Genomic DNA, 21,545 nt, shown 5'->3' with positions numbered 1-21,545 from the left:
AACAAGAGAGTCTCCACCCAACCAAGAGCCCCATAGCACTTTCTGTACCAGTTAAAGAGCACACATACACACACTCTGACAAACAAATAGACACAGATGAACACCTTTACAGACACACACACAAAGGGCTGCAACTATCGAATATTTTTAGAATCGAGGATTCTATCGAGTATTCCATCGATTATTCAAGTTATCGTTTCAGCCCTACACACAGACACACACACACACACACACACACACACACACACACACACACACACACACACACACACACACACACACAGACACACACACACGCACACACACGAACACACACGCACACACACAAACACACACACACGCAAAAGGCCAAAAACCCAAGGATACCTGGGTGTGCTCCATAAACATGGAGGTGTCTGTGTCATAACTCCACACTCATGGAGGTGTCTGTGTGAGAGGGGCCTGTGGGGATGCTCCTTACCCAGCTTGACCTCAGCGTTTTCAGTCAGCAGGACGTTCTGGCCCTTGATGTCCCGATGGATGACCTTGTGTTGGTGCAGGTGGGTCAAACCCTGGAGAGCAGACGGACACATGTTGAACAGAGGGGAGAAGAAGGGCTCAGTTAGAGATGAACGAGATGAAGGGAGGATGAGGGAGAAAGGAAAAGAGAGAAGAAGAAGGGGAAAGAAAACGAGAGCAGAGTAAGTGCGTGACCCACCCTGAGGATCTCCCTGCAGATGTAGGCCGTCCACTCCTCCTTAAGAGAGTTCCCTTTCGTGTTCTTAATCAGGTCAGTCACCGAGCCTGCACCGCAGAACTCCATCACCAACTGCAGAGGGTCACACACACGCAGAGAGAGAGAGAGAGAGAGAGAAGATCATCATTTTCAAACACTGACATTAACATGGACACAGACAAAAAACTTAAAATAAAATGAACACATAAAATCACACACACACACACACACACACGCACACACGCACACATTAGACACACACAAGCATTAATCAGCAGAGAGGGCTATCAGTCTAACAGTGGAGCGTGTAAGCAGATTTGCGCTGGTGATTACTGGAGGTTTTTCATTTGGCACCCTAAAGCCTCCGGCTAGGGGCACGCCATCGCCTGCCTGCGAGGAGCTTGAGGTCTGTTTACATCGCCACAGACGCAGGCAGCCCTCAACACACCCCGACCCCGATCACAACAAAGGTGGATTAGCCACTAAGCTTAGTTTAGCTAGAGCGCACAGACACAGAGCCGCACAGTGACTCAGAGCTGCAGTGACTGTGTCACATCAGGGGAACATTACAGTGTGCACTGGTATATACAATACAACACTTTACGCCTTAATGTAGCGGATTATTGAAAATTAGGAGAACAGGAGGTTGAAAGATACTGAGGATTGCTGCCTCTTAAGAGTGCTTCACAGACTAACATCCTCAGTCCTTTAAATGTGGTGATACTGAGGTATGAATTTCATTTGAAGTGAAAAGGGAACTGTTAGCACCTGCCCTGAGCATACCCCATAGCCTACTGAGGCCTGCACTCACGAGCCTTGCAGTCTGTCTGACCACAGAGAGCGCAGCCGCTCACGACTGCTGAGTGTGCACATCTCTCTTCCCTTCTGGGGGATTCCGTCCACAAGGGCCGCCTATGTGTGTGTGTGTGTGTGTGTGTGTGTGTGTGTGTGGGTACGTGTATGTGTTTAGGTGTGTGTGTGTGTGTGTGTGTGTGTGTGTCTGTGTATGAGTGTGTGGGCAGACCACAGTCTGCAGACAGTGATGTATAGCATCAGAAATCTGTGGGTCGCTCAGCTGAGAACCTGCAAACAAGCACAGGCTTGGCTGGCGGTGTGCAACAATGTGAAGGCCAACACAAATCACTTACATATATTTATAACACCTGAACGTCAAAATGTGACCACTGTTCAGAGGAAGTGGCAAAGAGAGAGAGAAAGGGAAACAGACAGAGTGAGAGTGAGAAAGAAACAAGGAGAGAGAGAGAGAGAGAGAGAGAGAGAGAGAGAGTGTATGTATGTGTGAGTGGGGACTGCATGTTAGAGAGATGGTCTGATACCCAGAGTTGGTCGTCCATTCCAGGCGGGTTCTTCTTGACGAAGGCACCGTAGTAGGTGGCAATGTTGCGGTGGTGGGAGTACTTCTTCAGCATGTTGATCTCCGCTTTGATTTCCTCTTCCTCATCCTTTTGGAGAGAAAAAAAGAGGGTTTCACAAAGTAATAGAGAGAAAGAGAAGGAAAGATGTAAGTGGGAGGGTGTGTGAGAGAGTAAAAAAAGAGAGAAAGAGAGGAGCTGTCAACTGGTGCATGTGTGAAAAAGACGGGGAAGGACAAAAAAGACAAGAGGTGATAAAAGCGAGACTGGAAGAGAAAATCATCCACAGAAAAAAAAGTGATGAAGGGATTGAAGTTAAAAAACAGAAATGAGATAAATTGAGGAATGAAAGAATGATAGCAATAGTGAGTGTGTGAAGGTGAAAAAAAAAAGAGAGAAAAAAGGACAGAGAGGAAGAGCTGAAGAGAGAGGCGCTGCTGACTTACTCCAGTGACATCCATGACCTTGATTGCAGCAAGCTGCCCCGTCTTGACATGGCAGCCCTGGAAACAGAACGAGACCTGTCAATCAATCGCCCTTCCGGCGCACGGATATTAAAAGACATGAGGGACAGGTTTAGAAGCGAGAGTGCTATGTGTGTGTGTGCATTTGTGTATGTGACAAGAACACACACATCCTACGGAGGACCATGCCAGCGTTTTGGAAGTCACATCATTGTGTAATATCTAAATAAATAAAAAATAATAAAAGAAACTGCACTGCACCCTTCCAAGAATGACTGAAACAGACCCAAAAGTCAGTGTGAGTGGTCTTGGATTGTGACAGCGGCATTTTTTTTTCTTTTCCTGGTGACACCAGATGACTGTTCTATTTGGATTGGACGGACAGCCAAAAAAAAAGCTATTATGCAACACCACTATACTGGGCGGTGGGATTCTGGGATAGCACATTGGAATGTGGAAATGAAAGAAGCAGCATATTGTTCTTGATAGCTGAAGGTATTTTCCCCCTGTTTCCTCCACACCACGCCGTGCCAGCACCATACGTTCAATAACAGTCTCTGAGAGTCATAAACACTGAACTGCACACTGCTACATTGTGTGTGTGTGTTTGTGTGTGTGTGTGTGTGTGTGTGTGTGTGTGTGTGTGTGTGTGTGTGTATCACCTGAGCGACTGGTATCCAGGACAAATAAAGCCCACCCTCCACTGTAATGGCACATGCGCACCACACAGGAATGCTCCACTCTGCTGACTCTCTCAGTGGAGTCCATGCATCGCTCCCAGAGCCTGTCCCTGCTCCTACTCTGAATGCATTATGCACAAACACCAGCGCTTACATCCCCAACAGGGAGAGAGAGAGAGAGAGAGAGAGAGGCAGGGAGCTGCCCACTAGCCGAGTGAATGAGACAGAAAGAGAGGGCGAGCGAGAATGAGAGAGAGAGAAGTAGTGAGAGAGTAGGACAGAGCTAGAGAGAAAGAGAGAGGGGGGGAGGAAGGAAGTGTGAATGGAAGGGAGAGATAGGAGAAGCTAAAGGGAGCCTGAAACACCGCAGCCCCAGCGACAGACCTCCCCCCTCTCCTCTCCCGCTCCGGCCCCCCCTCTCCCGCCCGTCCTCATTAACTGCTTTTCCATCGACGGAAAGTATTAATGAGCTCAGGCCAGAGCGTGGAGGTCAGGGCAGCCGGAGCGTGGCGCCGGCCCAGCATCACGCCTCCAAAGCAGGGGGAGGTGCTGGAGCGGCAGCCAATATGCCCCCAACATGACCCCGACCCCGCGGCCTTGGGCCAGGACACACGGGCCACCTTCACACACACGCACACGCACACGCACACGCACACGCACACGCACACACGCACACACACGAACACACACACACACGAACACACACACACACACGGGGGACAGGACAAGCGGGCCCCCTTCACCCAGCACGTCCTCATCTGTGGTCCACGCCACACCATACTGCACACATGATCTCCACTCATTACAGGTCAGCTCTGGAAACACTCGGGCACGTTAACATCAAACAGGGTGACTTTTTCTATTGGCACAGATCCACACGTCACACAGAGGCAGGTTTACTGTAATACAGTAGGAATAGTGACCAACAACCGCAAATGCAAATAAAGCACACTTGGTCTGCGTTTTTTCCTCAGTGAGCATATATGTGTATGTGTGTGTGTGTGTGTGTTAGTGTGTGTGTGTCACTATGCACGTATAATTGAATGTCCTAATATGCCCTAAAGAAACCTTCTATAGAACCGTTATTACAGCCATCTAGTCTTATTCATTAAATCTGGGTCTAAAACTTCACTAGGACACTAGGAGAGCAAGAAGCTGTGAAGTGTGTGTGAAAATGTGTGTGTGTAAGAACCTGTGAAGTGTGTGTAAAAATGTGTGTGTGTGTGTGTGTGTGTGTATGCGTATATAAAGGCGAGAAGAGACATGAAGGTGCAGATACACGCATTCGGGTTGCTAGACACCTTTCAAAAAAGATCTCATTAAATTATTTGCAGACTGAATGCGTTTGTCGGAGGATTCTTGCATAACTCGCTGCTTTGCATATTCTCCCAGTGTGCCGGTGCTGCTATAAAAAGCACATCATCCCAAAGCTCGTCAAACAAATCTGTCAGGCCGGCTCCATAACACTGACCCCAAACACTTCTCTCCAAACTCACTCAGAGGAAATGGATCCCCTCACACTTCCACGCTGGCAGACGATGTTAACATTTACACACATCACCTGGACTAGAATACAAGACCATTTTTAGTCAAACCAGCAGCTGTCTAGTACGGAAGTGGTCACACAGATGAGCGTGTGTGTGTGTGTGTGTGTGTGTGTGTGTGTGTGTGTGTGTGTGTGGGGGGGGGGGTTATGCAGTAGGTGAAGTGTTCAGCTCAGGCAACAAATGAAACCAAGCCCCCCCCCCCCCTCCCCAGCAGACACAGACACCTCACCATGCAGCCTGGTACAGATGGACACATGATGGACTGCGGATGTGAACAGACTGATCTCTCCTCTCATCACCTCACCTAGCCTCCTGCTGGCCCCAACTACATGTCATTACATAATCATAATAATTACTCATGGTCATAAAACGCTGAAATTAGGGAGGGATTATTCCTCTCAAACTAAATAACTGAGATGAACCTTAAATATGTGAAAGCCCTTTTGCAGATTTGTTTATGTGTGCATATTTTCGTGTGTGTCTTGTCCCTGTATACTGACTGTTTATCTATTAGTGTGTACTTGTCTGCATGCATATGTGGCCGGCTATTTCAATATGTGAATTTGTCTCCATTGGTCTCATTGTGTGTGTGTGTGAGTGGGTATTGTCTGCCGTGCTTTTTCTGTACCGCAGTTGGTAAAGGTAATGCTGCTGTTCAGCATGTTGTGTGCGGCGGCCATTGCTGTGCTGTTTCATCATAGTGCCTGTGTGGGAGAGAGAGAGTGTGCCACCCTTTCTTCGCCCCTCTTTAGCACATACACTCCAACACAAGCAGGCTGTCTGGCAGTGGTCACGGAGTCACGGGCATATGTGTGTGTATGTGTGTGCATGTGTCTGTGAGTTTGTTTATGCTTTCAGAACCATGATCACAAGACTGTGGAATATTACTGAAAAATAGGAAGTCACAATTCATCTACCACCGTCTGCATGGGAGTTAAGTCAGGGTGCAAAGGCAACACACACACACATGCCCACGCACACAGCCACATATACACACTACTTCCCCTCTGTAGCCTAGCAACAAGGTTGGCAGGTTTGCGAGGCGGGCGGGCGGACAGGCGGATAGAGGAGGAAGCGGAGGAGGAAGAGAAGTTGGAGGAGGAGGAGGAGGGTTCATGAATTTCACACTACTGGCCAGACAGACTGCTGGGGCTGGTGAGGCATGCGACCTGCCACGACCCACACGGCACTGTCGTCGATAACCCCCCCCCCGCACACACACACACACACACACACACTGCCCAGAGATAAAACACGTGCAGAAACAAGCCAGGGCAAGGGGTGACTTACAGTGTGAAAATCTACATCCACACTGCTGCACAAATACATTCACAGATGCACTGTGTTGAAAAGAGCTTAAGAATGCATGCATGCACACACGCATGCACACATGCAAGCACACATGTAAGCATGCATATGTAGAAGTGTACAACCATGCGTGACCTTTTGTGTGTAAGGAGCTCAAGAAGCTGCGCTACTGACAGCAGAAGTTAACTCAGAGTTTAAAATGGAGTGAGCTGTGAGGCTGGGTGTCAACCCCCTCCAACCCAGCGAGGGGCAGCGGTGGCAGCAGGGAGCGCTGGTGATGAAGGAGATGGAGGAGACACAAGGGTGGAGTAAAACAAGCGGTGGGCAAACCCTGGCTCAGAATCCACTAGATGATTAATGGGAAGCATGGTCGGACACCATTGACAAACGGCATTTATCTTGCCAAGCCAGGCTAGCGGCAGGAAATCTTTAGCAGCGTTTGAAAAGCTATCAAGCTGCTGCTGCAACTGTCTGAAAAGGCTGCCCTGCCTGTTAGCTTTTTTTCCTTTTTTTGCCTCTCTCTGTCAGGTTCATTCATACAAGCCTTTATCTGTTTTGGTTGTCAGTCTGTTACAGGTCTGTCTGTCTGTCTGTCTGTCTGTCTGTCTGTCTGTCTGTCTGTCTATCTGTGTGTGTGTGTGTGTGTGTCTGTCTGTCTGTCTGTCTGTCTGTCTACTTTTGCTTATCCATCGGTCTTATTTTCCAGTCTTTCTCTGTCAATCTTTCCCCAGTTCATCCTGCTCTCTTAAATGGCACTACATGTGAGCCTGGAGACATGTGGCCGCGATGCTGCACACTCTGACCCAGAATTCATCTCTCCGTGCGCACACTAGGGCACTGTCTTTTAATGGAGCTCCCAGCCTCCCCAAGATGCCATGCCAGAATGAGTAGGGCCCACCTGGGAATCGCCCAGCACACATATCCAAACCCCTGGCCACTCACCGAATGACCCATTAGGGCCTGGCTTTAAAAACAACACACAGGCTGCATAGAGCACTCTTCCAGTGGAGGCCTGAGACATGGCAGTCCCTCACGAGGCAGACCTGCCCATTCCAAACCATCCAGTGTTCATGAGACTGACTGTCCTCTAATGATGGGAGAAAAGGCACCAGAATTGACGCAACTTTATGTGAATACAGTGCATAGGGATCTAGCTCTTCTGCTATAGCGACCTGGCCATCTGGGAGAGAAGAGAAAGAAAGATGGCAGGGTGTGAATGGGTGGCGTGTAAGTATGAGTGTATGTGTGTGTGTTTGTGTGTGTGTGTGTGTGTGTGCGCGTGTGTGTGTGTGTGTGTGTGTGTGTGTGTGTGTGTGCATGTGCATGTGTGTATCTATGTGTGTGCATGTGTAAGTGTGCATGTGTGTGTATATATATGTGTGTCAGTCCATGTGTGTGCGAATGAGTTGAGTGTGCTGTGATGGCCCAGCCGGTGAGCAGTGCCCCACATGGCTGAGTACAGCCAAACGAAGGCAATTAAGAGGCATGGTGTTGGATGGGCGGTACTACTCCAGAGGATTCTCATAAGGAACTCCTCCCCCCCCAGGTGTCTCTGGTTGTCCCTCACAGGTGCACTGAATCAATTAGGCAATCAGGAGCCTTTTTAACCTCAAGCAGAGGAGCTGGACGGGAGACTGTCTTGAGCTACTGAGGAGTGAGAACCAGACGCCTTCCAAGACAGTCTCAGGGTAAGAGGCCTGTGGCCTGCCTTTCAGTTGAATCAAGAGGACTAATCGTGTCTATTTCTCCCTTGCCTCAGGAAGAGCCCGACGGAGCCCCTGACGCCAACGGCCAGCCCGGTGGAGATCTTTGAGTTACCTTTTTGCGCCCCCTCCCTTTCCCCTCTTCAGTTTGTAAAATAAACTCCTTAGTTCTGTTCACCGCAACACCTGTGTCTGACTGCTCTTTTCCAGTTTTGTATACCCACTGTTTGCCCTTGCAAGGCCAGGCTCCCACATATGGTGGAGAATGCGGGCACTCTGAGTCTTCGCTATCAGTGGGTATACCGAGTTGGAAAAGAGCACGCCGTATCGGAGGAGAAGGACGATCATGGAAGAGATCTTGAAAGCCATTCTGACCTCACAGGCCCATCTGCAGACGGCTGTAGGAGAGCTGTGCAGAGTAACAGGAAGACCACAAGAGAGAAAGCCAAAAGAGGTGCTGACTAAGCTGACGCCCGACGATGACGTTGAGACCTATATTACGCTGTTTGAAAGGGCGGCAACAAGAGAGAGATGGCCAAGAGCAGAATGGGCGAACATCCTCATGCCTTTCTTGACAGGCGAAGCTCAGAAAGCCTGTCGAGATCTTTCAGCTGCAGATGCCGTAAGTTACGATAAGGTAAAGACTGCCATCCTAGCTCAATATGGACTTAGCCTCCCTGCCAAGGCACAGCGAGTGCATGACTGGAGCTACGACCCCGCCCTCCCCGTCCGGGCACAGGTGATGGGACTAGTCCGTCACACCAGGAGCTGGCTGGAAGAAGCAGAAGGGCCGCCCATAGTTGACAGAGTGGTGATTGACCGGTGCATACGGGGTTTGCCAAACGACGCCAAGAGGTATGTCGCCCAGCAGGGGCCTCCCGATGTTGACCAATTAGTAGCCTTATTAGAAAATCACCGGGTGATGGCTAGTCTGATGCGGTCAGAAAATAACAGGCCAAACACTTCTAAAGCCAAGGCAGAGAGAGAGATGGTAGGCCAAGTTGTCAGTTCCCCACCAGCCCGAACGCCCTCCAGCTGGACCAGACCGGCTGTAAGACGAACCCAGTGGCCTCCTCCAATCCCACGATGTTTTTCTTGTGGCAGAGAGGGACACCTAGCCAGAGAGTGTCCAGATCGGGATGAGCCGATGCCGACAGCCGGGTCTACCGATAACAAGGGCCTCTACTGCCACCACCTCACTACCTGTTGGGCCCATGAGGGAGCGCCAGCCCCAAAGTTTCCGGTGAAGATTGCTGGGAGAGACACAGAGGCACTCTTAGACTCCGGAAGTATGGTCTCTCTCGTTCGACCGCAATTCGCCAGTGCACCCTGGGGTGAAGAAATGTCTGTGTCCTGCATCCATGGGGATTCCCGGAAGTACCCAACCTCCAAAATCCAAGTGATCACTCCTCGAGGACGATTCACTCTGCAGGTTGGGGTTGTCGAACAACTGCCGGTTCCTGTGCTTTTCGGCCGGGACAGCCCCCTGTTCTCCCGCTACTGGCCAACGGAGGCAAGGGACTCAAAACGGCGAACCAGAAAACGACCTGTTAAGAGGGAAAAGTCTTCCGCAACTCGGCCCGCTCTGGCTGCAGTATCCACTGAAGGCAGCCCTGCAGAAACCAGTGATGACAACGTGGGCGAGGCTGCCCACACCCAGACCACAGCAACAGCCTCTGAACAGACAGCTGAGGTGGAGCCCCTGGAAGACATACACTCAGACGAGGTGTTTTCTCAATTTCCGGAATTTGAAATGGAGGAAGGTTTCAGGCCAGGACAATTCGGCTCGGCCCAGCTGCGGGATCCCAACCTGACCCAAGCCTGGAGAGATGTCCAAGTGATGGAGGGTCAAAAACAGGATGGGGTGAGTCAAGTGTCTTTCCCACATTTTATGATCAAGGATAAGCTGTTGTATCGGGTAACTAAAAAGAACTCTGAGATCCTTGAACAGTTGCTTGTCCCCAAAGAGTATGCCTCAAAAGTGTTGTACCTAGCCCACTCCCACTTATTAGGGGCACATTTAGGAAGGGAGAAGACGTATGAACGTGTTCTCAGCCGTTTCTACTGGCCGGGAGTCAAGAGGGCCGTGGAGGAGTACTGCCGACATTGTGCCGAGTGTCAAATCAACTCCCCAAAGGTAGTTTACCGAAATCCTCTGATACCCCTTCCCATTATTGAAACGCCCTTTAGCAGGATCGGCATGGACATAGTTGGACCCTTACCAAAGTCTAGCCGTGGCCACCGCTATATTTTGGTTATACTTGATTATGCAACCCGGTACCCAGAGGCAATTCCTTTACGATCTGCTACTGGGAAGGCGGTCGCCAGGGAGATGTTTCTGCTTTTCAGTAGAGTGGGCCTGCCAGATGGAATCCTGACTGACCAAGGGTCCTGCTTTATGTCCAAAGTGATGAAATGTCTGTGCCAGAGTCTAAAGGTGAGACAAATCAGAACCTCTGTCTATCACCCTCAGACAGATGGACTTGTAGAGAGGTTCAACAAAACCTTAAAACACATGCTGCGCAAGGTGATCGATGTTGATGGTAAGAATTGGGACCAACTGCTGCCTTATGTGCTGTTTTCTATTCGTGAAGTTCCCCAGGGTTCCACTGGATTTTCTCCCTTCGAGCTTCTGTACGGTCGGAGACCCCGGGGCTTGCTGGATGTGGCCAAGGAAGCCTGGGAGAAGCAGCCGTCCACCCAGCGCACCATCGTGGAGCATGTGGAACAAATGCACCACCGAATGACCCAAGTCTGGCCCCTAGTTCGGGAGCACATGCAGCAGGCCCAAGCGCAACAGGCACAGGTATACAACCGGGGAGCCCAGGTGAGAGAGTTCAAACCGGGAGACAAGGTGATGGTTTTAATTCCAACGAACGATTGCAAGTTTTTAGCCAAGTGGCAAGGGCCTTATGAAATACTTGAAAGGGTGGGGCCCGTGAATTACCGTGTACGGCAGACAGGCCGTAGGAAAGCCCAACAACTTTACCATGTGAATTTGCTGAAGCCATGGCATGAGCCTCTCCCTGTCCCCTCTGATGTCCTGGTAGCTTACCTGCCTCCCCAGGTCCTTCCGCCCGTGAAAATGGGTGACCAGCTGTCATCCAGGCAAGGCCAAGATCTCCGAGAACTTCTCGATAGAAACAGAGATGTCTTCTCTGAGGTCCCAGGACGAACAACAGCCATCGCCCATGACATCAGAACCGAGCCGGGAAAGACCGTAAGACTACGACCATACCGAATCCCAGAGGCCAGACGTGAGGCCATCAGAAACGAGGTGAGGAAAATGCTTGACCTTGGGGTGGTGGAGGAGTCACACAGTGCCTGGTCCAGTCCTATAGTCCTTGTTGGGAAGCCGGATGGCAGCATCAGGTTCTGCAATGACTATAGAAAGTTAAATGAGATTTCTCTGTTTGACACCTACCCTATGCCCCGGGTAGATGAGCTTGTCGAGAGGTTAGGACCTGCCCGGTTCATCTCCACGCTTGATTTAACCAAAGGATATTGGCAAGTGCCACTCACCCCACAGGCAAGGGAGAAGACGGCCTTCTCAACGCCAGATGGCGCCTTCCACTATCGAGTGCTCCCATTTGGTCTGCATGGAGCCCCAGCAACGTTCCAGAGGCTTATGGATAAGGTGCTCCGTCCACACCAGGACTATGCTGCAGCCTACCTGGACGACATCGTTATCCATAGCACGTCATGGGAGAACCATCTGCAGCACCTAGAAGCTGTTCTCCAGGCATTACGAGAGGCGGGACTGACAGCCAATCCTGCAAAGTGCTCCCTCGCCTTGGAGGAGGCAAATTACCTTGGGTACACTGTCGGACGAGGAAACGTGAAACCCCAAGTAAAGAAGGTGGATGCCATTACAACCTGGCCCCAACCCCAGACCAAACGGCAGGTGAGAACCTTTCTAGGGTTAGTGGGGTATTATAGGCAATTCATTCCTAACTTTGCCTCTTTAGCAGCCCCCTTACATGAGCTGACAGGCAGAAGTGCGTCCAACCGGGTGAAGTGGACGGAACAGACACAGCGCGCCTTCAACACCTTGAAGAAAGCCCTCTGCAGCGAAACCGTGCTACACACCCCCGACTTTGGCAAGAGGTTTGTACTTCAGACGGACGCATCAGAGGTAGGCCTTGGGGCAGTCCTGTCCCAAGTACATGATGGAAGTGAATACCCCATAACCTTTGTTAGCCGCAAACTACTTCCCCATGAGAGAAATTACGCAACCATAGAAAAGGAGTGCCTAGCAGTTAAATGGGCAATAGGAAAACTACGATATCATTTACTGGGTCGAGAGTTTACATTGGTCACTGACCACGCCCCATTGAAGTGGATGGCCTTCAACAAAGATAGGAATGCCAGAATAACCCGTTGGTTTCTTCACCTGCAGGACTTTAAGTTTACAGTGGAGCACAGAGCCGGAAGGCTGCATGGGAACGCTGATGCCATGTCGAGAAGGGACGACTGCCTGTGGTCTGCCGCTCCCCAATGTGGTTCGGAGCTGAGGGGGGGGGTATGTGATGGCCCAGCCGGTGAGCAGTGCCCCACATGGCTGAGTACAGCCAAACGAAGGCAATTAAGAGGCATGGTGTTGGATGGGCGGTACTACTCCAGAGGATTCTCATAAGGAACTCCTCCCCCCCCAGGTGTCTCTGGTTGTCCCTCACAGGTGCACTGAATCAATTAGGCAATCAGGAGCCTTTTTAACCTCAAGCAGAGGAGCTGGACGGGAGACTGTCTTGAGCTACTGAGGAGTGAGAACCAGACGCCTTCCAAGACAGTCTCAGGGTAAGAGGCCTGTGGCCTGCCTTTCAGTTGAATCAAGAGGACTAATCGTGTCTATTTCTCCCTTGCCTCAGGAAGAGCCCGACGGAGCCCCTGACGCCAACGGCCAGCCCGGTGGAGATCTTTGAGTTACCTTTTTGCGCCCCCTCCCTTTCCCCTCTTCAGTTTGTAAAATAAACTCCTTAGTTCTGTTCACCGCAACACCTGTGTCTGACTGCTCTTTTCCAGTTTTGTATACCCACTGTTTGCCCTTGCAAGGCCAGGCTCCCACAGTGCATGTAGGTGCGTGTGTGTGTTTAGTATGGGGGAGATTGCAGCTCTACAACTCCAGTATGAAAAAGGCCTGCTCAGATTAACCCAGTTCCACCGCTGCCTCTGACTCGGGCAGACGCTTGGAGCGGCAAGCAGTAAGCAGCGCGCAGATAGAGAGAGAGCAGAGATCGGCCAAAGTGGACAGGCTCTCGCGTTACGCAAGACCAGATAGAAGCCCACTGAAGCTGGGTCAGCCGCACCAATCCATTCTGTTTAACGAGCCAGTTTCAGCAGGGAAAAAAGATGGGCTTTATTATTAACCAGAGAAGCACATCGCCAGCCACTCCTCTCAACGAACCCTTCCCCCACACCACACACAGCAAAGAGGAGTGGAGCCGAGCGCAACACAGCACAGCACAGCAACACCAAATAGAGCAGGACAACGCAGAGCCACAGGGCTTCATCAATGGGAACGCACAGGGTAGCAAATGAGCCGCTTTTTTTTCTTCTTTGAGCGTACAAATATCACAGATACTGAGAGAGAGAGAGAAAGAGAGAGAGAGAGAGAGAGAGAGAGAGAGAGAGAGAGAGAGAGAGAGAGAGAGAGAGAGAGAGAGAGAGAGAGAGAGAGAGAGAGAGAGAAGCTCTTCGTTGTCAGCGAAGCGGATTTACATTCTTGGGTTGTAAAAGCTTGATTCAAGAAAGAAAATAACATTTCAAAAAAAGAGAAAGCAGGAGGATAATTTCCGCATATCTAGTCACGTTGTTTTGAATCAGGGGGCTGACTCTTCAGAGACTTCTGCGCTCTTACTTTGACAGTTCTCTGGCTGCCTATTGACTCGTCCACACACGGCTTCCCAATGTGCATTAAAGGGAATAAGAAGAGAGGGAACTGACATTTCTTTTTACCAAGACACTAATTAAAAAACCTTTTATTCATCCTCACATTGCCAAGGCATTCACAACTGTGCTTGGCTCATACACGGTATTCATTCACATAAACCACATTCATCTCTCCACAATTCGCCTTAAACTGACGGCTTATACAGTGTTTAATTGCTTTCACGGAACTATTTGATCGATGATCGGATCACGTATAAAAACAAGATGACACATTATCCTTCAGAAAGATCACTGCCGTTGGATAAGTATAGGAAATGAATAGGGAATTAGAAAGACCTTCGGAGCTCGATTCACAGTATTAACATGTGGGGTGAAGAAATGAGAATTTGCCCACACACAAGTGATCAAGAAGATTCTATGGCTTTTCCCCCTTATCCTCAAGGCCGCACAGCGTACTTGCGCTAACGACACCACAGCCAGCAGAGCCGCACCATGGCCTGATGGGAATATGACGGCACCAACACAAAGTCAGGAACAGGGACTTCTGACCTGCAGATAAAACCAGATTTGCTCCTGTATATTAAAGCAGAGATTTGTTTTGGCCGCTCAGGGAAGCACTGCAACTGGGTTCAGAGGGTATTATACTGGCATTCATATTTATAAACTCCTGCCTAGATATGTTACCTTTTCTTTCTATTTTCCTTTCTTTCTTTCTTCTTTCGTCTCTCTCAGTTTCCCTCAGGCCATTTCCCGCCTGTAGTGCCCACTGCGATCACATTAAGGATGTCATTTCTGGCGTAAATCTCCCTCCCTTATTAGAAACGTTTCACATGCTTCAGACATCCTCTGACCTTTAGAAAAACACGCACTGCCTCTTCACTGAAGAAGCTGAACATTTCCACCACTTCCGCAACTACAGCTTTATGCACATGACTTTCTGCAAGTGGGTATGATTTTAGGCCTTTGATTTTACCCTCTGACAACTGACACTCTAACAGGACTGCTGTTTGCCATTGGGCTTGTTATGGGAAAAAAGCCAACTGCCTTATGCCCCTAGAAGGGAAGGGGCTTAATTGTTTGTTTTTTCTTGCTAAAAACCCAACATGACTCACACCTCCTCATCCAACTGCCAGAGGGGGTCGACCAGAGAGACTCAAACCACTGAGCAGGAATGTGAGAGGACAGGAATGAGGACCAGCAGCAGGACCTTTGGAATCTCTACTGGCTGTTTGTGGAGGTTTGAAGAGGTTAGGAAGTGAGAGGTGGCCACACAGAAGTGTTCCCTCAACTGTATACTCCTGATTTGAGGGATCCTATGCAGTTTCTTAGCATCGTCAGCAATGTCAACGGTTGGAGGGAGAAAGAGAAAGAGAGAGAGGGGGGGGGGGGGGGGGGTTGGGGGTTCTCTTGGGCATTTCTGCCACAGAATTGGGTCAATGTCATCTGAAATAAGTCCTCAGAACCAGATAGCACATTGCCCAGGAGCAGCTGATATGACATCCTTTTCCCATGTCATTTTTCTCTGTTCAGAATGTGAGGTAGAATGATATGTTTTTTCATTCATCTATAGGCATAAATAAACCGGTACAAATAATAGCAGATGACCCAAAATTAGTGAAAAATACCTGATGGACACTTTAATGAGGTCTCACCATAATGCATGTGTGAATCAGGCACACACACACACACACACACACACACACACACACACACACACGCGCACACACACACACACACACACACACACACACACACACACACACACACACACACACACACACACACACACACACACACACACACACACACACACACACACACACACGCGCGCACAGACACACACACACACACACACACACACACACACACACACACACACGCGCACAGACACAGACACACACACACACACGCACACACACAAATGTGACCACCCTGGGGAGGATAGTTGAAAATGAGCCTTTTAGCGAAATCAAGCACACTTACAATAGCCATAAGTGCTGTCCACTTCCCCTATCTACAACCACAGCCCCTCCACCATAGAAACACACACACACACACGCGCACGTGCACACACACACACACACACACACACACACACACACACACACACACACACACACACACACACAAAGAGGTCTTTCAAATGACTTGCAGATCCTGTCAGTAACAGTCTGACACAGCTTTCAAACACACTCATAGGCCATTTTACTGTGATTCCCCTAGCCCAGATCAATGATCCTGACTGTCGGTCATTCATCAGTACGTCGTGCTGTGTGAGAACAAGGCCAGTTAGGGGCTGTTGGTGAGAGGAGACATGACAGATGGGAGCTCTACATCACCGGGGCTTCGGCAGGAGCGGTAAACCCTGCCACAGCAGTCACTGCAGCTTCCTCTGAAAGCGCTCACAAGAGCTTGATCTGAGCTGGATCTCCACACATTAGATGAATGGGTGTAGCTGTAGCTAGTGTTCTTTAATTCTAAAATTGAACACATTACACACGCTGTAGCCTTTAAATAGTATCCTACCATAGAGACTGTTTAAATGGTAGCCTATCCAGGAGGACGGTTGGTGCTATGGGCTCCTGTTGAAAGATCATCCTTAAAAGCGCCTAGGAGCATAAAAACACATAGGTCCTGACATGTTGCTGAATTCCTGAGCCTCGAAGCCAGAGTTGTTCTAAACTGCAAGCAGGTACATGCATATCTGACAAAGAGGGGCCTGAGTGTTGTGAGTGGTGGCCAATGATACCCATGAGAAGAAAACAAAAACAAAATCTGCCAATGAAAACTGTGCCAACAGGTATGGAAGGTGTGAAGAACCTATAATTAACTTTTTCCCACCAACTTTGCAGCGGGGTGTACCCCTAGATATAGAAACAAGGATATTGAATTACAGGCCATTTTGGAAGCTGTGGCCAGATCTTACCTTGTACACTTGACCATAAGTTCCATTCCCAACAAGTTCCACCAGCTCGAATATGCCTGCAGGGTCCTGTAAAGACAAAAACAACAGTTTAAAGAGCCTGAAAGCTGCAATGAGTCTCTCAATCACATACCATTAAAGGCTTGTTATCTCTTAATTTGGTTGCAAGAGTGCAAATGTATCTAGAACCTTCTTGAGACACGTCTTGTATGGCACTACATGGCTTGGAAAAACTCTTTCAGATATTGATATCAGCTATCTTAACAGCTGTTCTCTGCAAGGTCATGCTTGTGGAATCTTGTTTGTGACTCTAAAAGAGCAGGCTCTCTTCCCTGACAAAGTGATTTACTCTCAAATTTGTCAGCCACATCAACATGTCACACAAGATTCATCACATCCAATAATGCTCCCACACCTAATGTTATTATATTTTAAAGAGTATTAGATTACCCAACTCTGACCGAACAAATGTTGCAAATCAGAGCAGTTGTTAGAGGAAACCTAATTCTCCAGGAGCATATAATAAATGTCAAGTGTTTAATCAATACTAAAAGAAATACACCTCTGTGTTCTTAAACATATTCACCAGAATGTGTCTATGTCTTTGTTTTTATCAGAATGTAGTCATTGATTCTTTTCAGTCTGAGATTTTCTTGAAAATGCTTTTTCTACCTGATGAATCAGAACACCTTTGCTGTATATCCCTCAACAGTTCCTCATTCCTCATTCCAACTTCCTCATTCACCCATGTGATTCATACGCTCTGAGAGGTCAACTAGACACTAGACTACTGTATAGACAAATTGTATGACTTATTGTACATGAAGAGGATTTCAGTAAAGATTTCTGTAGGTGGGAAAAACCCTGTTTTTAATCACCTAGAGAGGTTTGTGTTAAGCAACTACTGTTGATAACATGGACAGCGTATGTGCTGTCAATAGTGAAGCAACCAGATGGAAGTTAGTAGTAAAATAGTGGCCATTTAACCAAATACGGCCGGTTCTAATTGGTTACTACTTGCTGGGCAGACTCTGGGTACAATTTTGCCAATATGGCTGACCAGTTTTGCTTTAATTTCTCCATATTGCAAGTGCATAGCGCCATCATGACACCATGCTGTCCATCTTTTTACATTCATTGGTGCTAGGATTGTGTCACTTTCAGAACACTCTATATGTCATCATTGCTGAGTTGGTTGTAGGGATACTGTGCCAAACGAACAGAAATACAACCCTGCGGAAAGAAAGAAATGAACCAGAACTATGTGTAAAGCTTCTCTAACAATGAGCAGGACAGGAAAGGTTGCCATGGCAATCCAACAATAGCTGCCATTCAACTCACAGGAGGTGGAGAAGAGCGCTTCAACTTTGTGATCCGCTTCTATTCTCTCAACTAAGCCATATCGGGGGGTAAGGTCGAGGAAGGACGCAGCTGAAAGAGGAAGCAGGTGAAGAGGATAGAGGGTAAGGGAGAAGAAGGGATTGAAAACTCAGGGAAGGAAGAGAGCTGGGACTAACAGGCCCTATCCTGCAGTCGATTTAAGAAAGCAGTGCAACTTAAAAAGTGCTTAGGGTTGGCAATTAGGAATTATCCAGTGGGTCTTTTAATAACACACCTCTCTGTCAGTCTGTTCTCCACATATCCACGCCAACATTCAAGAGCACCAGAGCCTCAATAAGTGTGGCGTGGACGTCAAACGCGGCTGTTTATTTTCAAGTAAACATGAGTTTTCGCTACCAAGGGATTAAAAGCATCTTGATGAGCATCAAGCATTGACACGCTCAGCAGGGGGCGGATGCAGAAGGCCGAGCTTAGTGGCAATCTTTCGAGCCGAACATGACTTCTAACAACCCAGTCACTAAGTACGTGTAGTTAAACTAGGTCAGGCTCACAGCCGGTCTCTCGTTTTTTGATTCAGACAGCAGACTCTCTCTCCAACATGACGTCACGTGCACCGCCACGGACTCACATCAGCACAGACCCCTGGGGGTTGATGGGTAAAGGGAGCCGCCACCCATCTGTCCTGTTTTGGACAGTTCACAGAGAGGAGACCATGACACAATTCAAATGACAAACCCCCCCCTCTAAAATAGTGATAAATGTATCTGGGGAAAAAACAGCCTTGTCACACCTGGAGAGAGCACGGCTATGGCTAAATTTGTTATTAATGAATTTTAATAATGAGGACAGCATACAGATCACATAGTATAGCATTGTAGTTTAGCATTAGAAATGAGAAAGCCTGCCAAATTTGTGTCAGCGATACATTTCAGTTCAGGTGAATTCAGTTACTATGATGTCAAAGAAAACTAACTAGCACAAACATCCTGAATCTTACTAGTATTATGCCTACTAATAATGTGAAAATAAGAATTCTATCAGGTATTAAAAAAATGCTTTAATCCTTCACAGAACACATATAGGTTCTGCTGTTTTATCCCACTGTCCAAAGACTTACCTTAATAACATAACAGCAACCTGACCTGTAGTCAGTAGTTCAGGGTATAAAAAAAACACTTGCTACGTCACCCTACAGTGCACATAACCAGCACTTTATAATTCATGATCTGGGATGAGAGGAGGTGTATGGAGCGGTGCCATGCTGGAGCTTCTATATTGAGGGGGATTACTGGGATATGATTTGCTCCCCAAAGCTATTTCACTCTGATATGCCATCAGGCCAGATGGGCTGTGCCAGCCAACCCCCATCAGGACCTCTGGTCTCAAGCCAGCAGAGGACATCTACACACCTGAAGAGAGATTTCAAAAGACTAATTTCAACTCCTACTTCTACAACGCACACCATGGATGACTCCTATCCACCATGTGGATGACATTCTCTATCCCATATATGCTTTGTGAATGTCTGTCCTATATGTTGCAAACTTGGATTGCAACATTTTTGGATAAACAAACACCAAAAAAAAAAAAAACAAGAAGAAAAGGGGAAAAAGCAGAAAACGAGCGGCTTCCATCAGAGGCTGTGAAGCCAGAGAGCAGAGAGCCAGAGAGCCAGAGAGAGCCAGAGAGAGCCAGAGAGAGCCAGAGAGCCAGAGAGAGCAAGAGAGCCATGCCTCCAACTGCCTTGTCTCTAACAGGAGCCTGATTTCCCATGGTGGCCCTGGGAGCGTGTTCAGTGGCTTTAAATTACACGCCATTACGGCTGTTCCTTCCTCCATTACAGGGAAATAACACCATAACTCACCACCGCTCCGAGGAGCACAACACAGGGGCAGAGAGAACAGAGGCGGTCCTCACCACTCTCCAGAGGGCAACACCTCAGGCGGGCATGACAACAGCCAGACACCCTGGAATAGGGCACTGCCAGCTAACACTGGCTCAAAGAGAGAGGAGAGCTTTGATGGATGAGGCGATCACTGTGGCACTTTCGCTAGGCTAGCTGAAACTTTCAATTGGAAAATGTGAATGACGTGACTGGGCCAACTGTCTCAAACTTGATTTATCATGTACAAGGGGGAGACAAATGGGATCTTTTTTGTTGTGTTTTGTTTTGGTTGTGTCACCCATCTTAACATCTGCTAGTCATGTTTGTGTCTGTCCATTTGTTTGTTTTGGGGGTTATGATTAGGGTTAGGGTTAGCTAGGATTGCTGATTCTGTGTTACATCACTCAATTCCCCAATTTTGGTTATCTGAAAGAGTTCTTTGACTCTGTTGCACTGAAGGGACCAAAAGCCAGGAGATTTCAGCGGCTAATTAAAATGAGAACTGTAAATCTATTGTGAAGCGCTTGGTATTTGTTGAAATGGGTGCGGTTGAGTGGAATCCTTTCAGGTCACAAAGACCTAACAACCAGTGATGACTAGACAGCAAAGTAGCTGTAGCTATAAATGAAACCAGGCTTCTGAAACACTGAGATGAAACATCTCCATCTGTCAGTCCCTCCAGGATCTTGCAAGGGGTTGTTGTAATTGCTATGACCAAAAGTGATGGAATTTGCTGCAGGAATTGTCAAAAATTGTGGTTTAAATTGAATTGAATTGAATTGAATTTGTGATCATTTGTGAAAATGCAAGATGGTTAAATCCTGGAGGGCCTGATCTGTTAAGTGACTGAGAGGCCCATGAGTGCACATCTGGTCTAATCACAGACCATATAAGCCCCCCTCACCTCAAAAACAACGAAACAAAATGAAGGCACACATCTCTGCATGAGATCCAGGACAAAAAGACAAACACAGACCACTTATAGCTGCGGCATGCTGATTCCTGAATAGACCTGTGGGGATCCGCTCTACACTGGACAACTACATTTAAAGGTGCAGTCTGCAATTCTTTTCAGGAAATTCCACAAATTGCTCCTCACAATTCTCTAACGGCCCATTCAGTGTGTACGCCCTGAATAACTCTGGTATTCATACACTATCTTAGATCTGTAATTAGGAAATAAAGTGGCTCAGACTGAACTATGACCCATTCCTGTCAATCAACACGTTGCTTTAGAAGCAAGGGAGGAGAGGGTGTAATTTGATTGGCTGTCAAAAGGGGTTCATCTGAGGAGAAAATGGTTCTTCGCCACTAAAATTATTTACGTGCACTAATTTGTCAGATGCGCTCATCCAAAGAAATTTACAGTTCACAGTGGGATACTTTTTGGTTTGTGTGTTAAATAAAATATGCATGCCCCCTTCTGAAATGAACTCCTGACCTTGGTATCGTTAGCGTGTTGCTCTGCCAGTTGAGCAACACAAACACTGGAAAACGCCTGTAAAAGCTTATGTTGAAAGAACGCACAAACCCTCCATTAGGCAAATGTGAACAGAGCCATTTCAGGTGACTCTAAAGATTGTAGGGAAAACAGGCTGTGATTCTTTAACTGAAAATGGATTCTTGACCTGGGAAAGTTGTGCAATCTGTTTGAGGGTCTCCAGAATACAAAATCTTTCCCTAAGAAACAACAATCTCCCATGAAAGCATATCGTGC

The 21,545-nt window shown here is 48.1% G+C and overlaps 1 protein-coding gene across 3 annotated transcripts in view; it reads right to left on the bottom strand.

Moving 5' to 3' along the window:
• tnikb (TRAF2 and NCK interacting kinase b) overlaps positions 1–21,545 on the bottom strand; it is a 51,927-nt gene that overhangs the window by 25,561 nt on the left and 4,821 nt on the right. For all 3 annotated transcript variants that reach the window (XM_080854769.1, XM_080854770.1, XM_080854771.1), the window contains exons 2-6: positions 16,606–16,671; positions 2,535–2,591; positions 2,053–2,178; positions 698–808; positions 461–551 (exon numbers count right to left, since the gene is read on the bottom strand). In XM_080854769.1, the coding sequence (XP_080710895.1) occupies positions 461–551; positions 698–808; positions 2,053–2,178; positions 2,535–2,591; positions 16,606–16,671 (451 nt within the window). The remainder of the gene's footprint in view (positions 1–460; positions 552–697; positions 809–2,052; positions 2,179–2,534; positions 2,592–16,605; positions 16,672–21,545) is intronic.

Source organism: Sprattus sprattus (assembly GCF_963457725.1).
Source record: "Sprattus sprattus genome assembly, chromosome: 17".
NCBI classification, from domain to species: Eukaryota; Metazoa; Chordata; class Actinopteri; order Clupeiformes; family Clupeidae; genus Sprattus; species Sprattus sprattus.
The sequence above is the reverse complement of the archived record's forward strand: the minus strand, read 5'-3'. Positions and strand labels throughout refer to the sequence as shown.